The 6,000-nt window shown below is 33.9% G+C and overlaps 1 protein-coding gene across 13 annotated transcripts in view; it reads right to left on the bottom strand.

Annotated features, from left to right (window-relative positions):
• FOXP2 (forkhead box P2) overlaps window positions 1-6,000 on the bottom strand; it is a 161,226-nt gene that overhangs the window by 7,399 nt on the left and 147,827 nt on the right. For 11 of the 13 annotated variants that reach the window (XM_072146929.1, XM_072146928.1, XM_072146932.1 and 8 more), the window contains one exon: window positions 5,694-5,783. The exons of the other annotated variants lie outside the window; for them this stretch is intronic. In XM_072146929.1, coding sequence (XP_072003030.1) covers window positions 5,694-5,783 — 90 coding nt within the window. The remainder of the gene's footprint in view (window positions 1-5,693; window positions 5,784-6,000) is intronic. 13 annotated transcript variants of the gene reach the window in all.

The raw sequence follows: 6,000 nt of genomic DNA, 5'->3' as shown, positions 1-6,000 counted from the left end.
TAAGTGAAACAGGGATAGGGTTATTTTCATTGATTCCAGGTCTACAGTTGAGATAAGAATAACACTTTAAAGATAAGCTTAAAGGTTCCTTCTAAATGTTTTATTTTATTTGAGGCCTGTGCTTTATATTGAAAAATGATAGTTTTCAGGCATGAAGCTTTTTAGAGCTCAATGAATGTGGATTGTGTGGATTGTGTTTTGCTTATATTTCTAAGTATAAAATATGATAAATATAAAAATACACTCCTTAAGTAACTATGAAATACATATATAAATCTACAGATATATAAACACTTGTCATATAAGTTTAATTATGCATTAGGTTACAAAATATACCGGCATGTTTTTGTTCTCGCTGTGTGTGTTTAAGATTTCTTTGTGACATCCAAATTAAAGAGATCTTAACTGTACCTATGCAGATAATAAATATTTATATATTCCACAGTGTTAACAATCTGGGTTTCGTGTCTAACAAAACTGTGGCAGCCTGAGCTACTGAATAATACAGAAAATCAGCATCTTTATCTAGAGCAAAGTGTCAAAACACTGACTTAGATGTACATGTCTATTACATACATATACATAAAATACATTTGTGGATACAAAATTCTATCTTGCAACCCTCCCCTTAGAATACAGACATCTCCACCCATGGAGCCGACTAGCAGAATAAATATTGTTAGAATGACAGCTCAAGAAACAGAGCTAGAAGTAAAATTGAATTGTTTAAAGATGGTAATCACTCTGATATTAAGGCATGGCCTTCAAGAGATGTAAAAACAACTTAGCAGTGTGAAATAGTTACAAGGATAATGATGCTTAACTTTATAAAGCATCAATAGTAAAATGATAAATAATCAGCATAAAGCTATAGAATTAGGCAAATTATTAACAACTACTAAAACATCAATAACTATTAATCCTATAAATATAAACCTATAAATATAGGATCAAAATGTTATTACAATAAAGATTTCAAATATGATCATTTAAATATACAGGCAATAACCCCGTTATGTACAAGATAGGTTCTCTAGGTTTGTTCTTAAGTTGAATTTGTATGTAAGTCGAAACAGGTATATTTTATCATTGTATCTCCAGAAAAAAAAAATGTCTTTTGTCCGAGTGACAATTGCATTTTTAAAACTTTTTCCTCTCATGGGAACAAGAGTTATCAATAAAACTTCTTTACAGACACCTTACAACTGATCGTTGTAACCTGGGACTAAAGTAACATCCAGAGAGCTTCACCAGAGGTCACAGTGGCCAGAGAGGTCCATCAGTAACTAGGGGTCATCTGTCCTTAAGTGTCCTTAAGTTGGGGAAACTGTACTTCAGCACAAGTATTTTGGAACAGGTGACATTCCCTATGCAATAGTAAATAAACTGCTGACTTTAGAAGTGAACATGTCAATAAGAGGTGTAGCAGCAACCCTCCAGCAGACTTAAGACTTGTTAATAGGAGATATACATCTCAAAAGGGTGGCCTTTACTTTGGTCTTTTGGGTTCACATCATACTGTACCATGGGAACTTATTCTATCAGATCCTATACTATGGAGACAACATGGGCAGTGCACTACGGGGCCCTAAGGTCTCTGGAAGTGAATATTTTCATCATAGAGGTTCAATATAGGATAAGTGAAGTCTGAATCATCTTCTGCTTAAGTAATGTATAACATTTCAACATGTGCTAAACAAAATTAAAAGACTTTTTAAAAAGACATTTAGTCATAATGTTCAGTTAAAAGATCAATACATCTACAAATCATAGTAAAATTGTACTGTATAAAGTTTAATGGTTTGAAACTATTCTACTGTATGAGCAAAGAATTTAAATTTTGTTTATTCAATTATTTTAATGAGCTACTAAAATGGACCATAATTAAGCCTGGTAAGAAAACAAATTTCTGCTAAATTAGACTAAAAAAGAAAAGTAAAAGAAATTACAGTTATTAAACTTTATGTCTTGCAAAGCAACTGATTTTGACAATAAGCCAACTCTTGTCTTGCACATAGGCAAAATAAATAAAACAGGACAAAATTGAATAGGTGTAATGAAAGTGTGGGATTATCCAAGAGAATTTGATTATAAAAAATATGAAATGGGATAAGTATTTTTGGTTTTTGAGAGAAAGAACCTCTTGTTCTCTTAAAAATTGTAGAAAAGTTATATATTTTTTGCAAGCTTTATTTAACTTTCAGCTATAGGAGCGATTAATTCTAAACAGATTTTGATTGTTTTTACATGGTCTGTGTATATTAGGTCCAGAGGTGTAAGATGTAGGTTAGCAGTCAATAATGATATATAATACATTCTTAAATAACCCCAGAAGACAATATATAATCTTGCAAAAAAACATTCCAAAGATAGAGAGGAAGCAGAATATAAAACAAAGGAGCTTTTAAGAAAATACATGATGATAATGCACATAGTCACACTTCTATAATCCCAGGCACATGCCTTTTTCCTGTATGACTGTGTTTTAAATCAAACAATGTTAACTTTTTAAAATATTACTTCGATGTGACAGCTGTTAGGGATCACAAGGTAAATGGATTCAGACAATTCTGACCTAGCCTTAGGCACAAAAAAAGAAAACATCAGAAACTCTCTAAAATGAAAAGTTTGTCAGATTTACTACTAGATTTAAAAAAAATAAAGAATATAGCCATAACATGGATATCCAGGAAATGTTGTTCCCATGATGTCAGATGCAAAGGTATTTATCCAAATCCCGGGATTGAAGGCCTACATTATGTAGTATAAAATTACACCTCATAAATATCTGGCTACAATATGAAAACATTTCACAAAGTTTAGATTTCAAATAATTGCAACATATAGAGTTATGTGAAAATCTGAAATAAATGCAAAGTAAGGCTGGAGTTTTTTGTGTAACAATTTCTAAAGTGGCAATAACTGTAGACACATGGCACTAGATGAAGGCTAGTGTGGCTGTTTTGTTTAACTACAAACACTTGTTACTGCCTATTTATTGCAAACAATAAATTGGAATGTTACTATATAAAAGAAGGATATTAAACTAATGGCCTAATAGTGAATTTTTTGCCCATGAAAAAGAGGAGGGCAAACTACTAAATAAAAATATGTGTAAAAAGTGTTGACTCCTTATACATATATCTTTACATACAGTGATGTCATAATAGACTGCCTATTGCAAATGTATAACTTGAACAGGTGCACACAACATGTATACCTAGTCTATGGAAGAATGCCTAACACTAGCTTTATAAACTCTGTAACTATGTTCCTAGCAGGCATTATTAAAGATGTTACTGGCAGGAATTCCAACTTTGATGAGAGATTTATAAAGCCACACAAAATTATGTGTTTCATACAGGATCAGATGCATCACCTTTGAATATAAGCTATGAAACTTTGTTTCAAACCCATTCATAAGCTTATTTTACATTTTTTTACCTAACTCTTCTGTTGAATAACCACATTAACAGAGGAGAAAAGAGCAAAAAGTAAATGCTTTGTGTATGCCATACGCTTCACCTATTATAAATGGAAGGAGAACAAACTACAATTATAAAACATTTATCCTTTAATTATCACAGTTGAAGATACTTGTAGACCTAAAACCTTATAAGGTATCTTCTAATATATACACTTGTTACTTTATTCCTATCCTTGAACAGCATTTGAATCGTATGCTTGAACCCATTGACCTCTGACCTTAGGGTGCCACAAACTCAACTGGTTCATCATGCAACTAAGAGTTATCTTTAGAATCTTATATGAAAGTATATGCTAGCAAGATTAATATCTGTGTGGTAAAATCTGTGTGAATCATTGAATGTATAACATTCCATGGAAAAAGAGAATTCTAGATGAACAACCAAAGTAGCTAAAATTGCTGAACCAGACTTATTAAGGTATCATTACAGTACAGTGGATATGGAAAGTATTCAGATCCTTGTAAATTTTGCACTGTTTCATTTCAGCCAATTGGTAAGATCGGAAACGTTCTTTTTTTCGCTCAGTAACGTACACTCTTCACCCAAACTTGACAAAAAAACATGCATATGCAGATATTTTCGCTAATTTATTAAACAATAAAAACTGAAATATAAGATGGTCATAAGTATTTAGATCTTTTGCTGTGACACTCAAATTTAATGCACGTGCTGTCCATTTCCTTCTGATCCTCCTTAAGATGGTTCTACTCCTTCAATGGAGTCCAGCTGTTAAACTGATTAGACTTTATTAGTAAAGGCAGACACCTACCTGTCACACTGCATGTCAGAGCACATGAGAATCACAGATCTGGACTAGGTTACAAAATAATTTCTGCAGCACTCAAGGTTCCTGAGAGTACAGTGGACAACCAAAACTCTTCCTCAACCTGGCTATTCAGTCAAACTAAGCAATCATGGGAGAAGAGCTTTGGAGAGAAAGGTAAAGAAGAACCCCAAGACCACTGTGGCTAAGCTTAAGAGATGCAGAACGGAGATGGGAGAAAGTTCACTGCAGCTGTCCACCAGTCAGAGCTTTATGGTAGAGTGTACCATTGGAAGCCTCTCCAATTATGAGAAATATCATTCTCTGGTCTGATGCGACAAAGGTTAAACTATTTGATGGTAATTCTAAGCAGTATGTGTGGAGAAAACCAGGCAGCTACCAAATACAATCCCAACAGTGAAATATGTGTCAGTGCCAGCATCATGCTGTGGGGGTGTTTAACAGCTGCAAGGACAGGGGGACTGATTGCAATTGAAGGAAAGATAAATGCGTCCAAGCACAGAGATATCCTGGATTAAAACCTCTCCCAGAGCACTCAGGCTGAGTTGAAGGTTTACCTTCCTATGAGACAATACCCTAAGCACACAGATGAAATAACAAAGCAGTGGCTTCAGAAAAACTCTGTGACCATTCATGACTGGCCCAGCCAGAGCCCTGACCTAAACCCAATTGAGCATCGCTGGAGAGACTTGAAAATGTCTGTCCACCAACTTTCACCATCCAACCTGAGGGAACTGGAGTGGATCTGCAGGGAAGAAAGGCAGAGGATCCTAAAACCCAGGTGTGAAAAACTTGCTGCATCATATCTAAAAAGACTTATGGCTGTACTAGCTCAAAATGGTTCTTCTACTCAATACTGAGCAAAGGGTCTGAATAATTATGACCATGTGATATTTCAGTTTTTCTTGTTTTATAAGATTGGAAAAATATCTACATTTCCATTTTTTTCTATCAACATGGGGTGCAGAGTGTACATTAATTAGCAAAAAAAGAACTTTTTTAATCTTACCAATTGGCTGCAATGAAACTAAGAGTGAAAAATTTAAAGGGGTCTGAATACTTTCCATACCCAATGTATATAAATATACAGATGCATAACATGAGTATTAATAAGCTAGAAATAAATTAAGAGTACTGTATACACAAAGCAAATTATTTTACATTTAACTGACATAGGCTATAAACTGCAACAATATGATCAAAGAATCCTGAGTTGATATACTTTATAAAATCTATTCTGCACTAGCAGCCATGACATTTAAAACATATGTATGTATTGGTTTGCAGTCTTTAAGTAATTATAATTACTATACAGCTCAAACAAAATCTTATTTTCCACACATGCAAAAAGTCTCAATTAATTTGGCACCATTATTAATTCCCTCCTACCCCATAATCACATTAAAGCATAATAGGCTCACCGTTGAAGGCACTGGAACAATCTCAAAGTGGAATGACAGGGGACTGGAATGATCCTTTTGTCAAGAGGAGTTACAAGGAACTTGAATGATCTGAAAGTGCAACAACAGGGGACTGGAACAATGTAAAAGGAAAAGATACAGCAATAGCTATGACCCAAACTAAGAAAGGTAAGAAACAGTGAAAGTCAAAGACAGAAAAGAAAATTGGAATGACTCTATCAGACAATGCATGGAATTTTGAGGTTGTTTGTACTGAGACTTTAGAGAACACATAGTAAAGTATGTAAGAAGAGATGTGTAATGGATG

This window comes from Engystomops pustulosus, chromosome 4 (assembly GCF_040894005.1).
Source record: "Engystomops pustulosus chromosome 4, aEngPut4.maternal, whole genome shotgun sequence".
NCBI classification, from domain to species: domain Eukaryota; kingdom Metazoa; phylum Chordata; class Amphibia; order Anura; family Leptodactylidae; genus Engystomops; species Engystomops pustulosus.
This window is presented reverse-complemented; position numbering and strand designations above follow the sequence as displayed.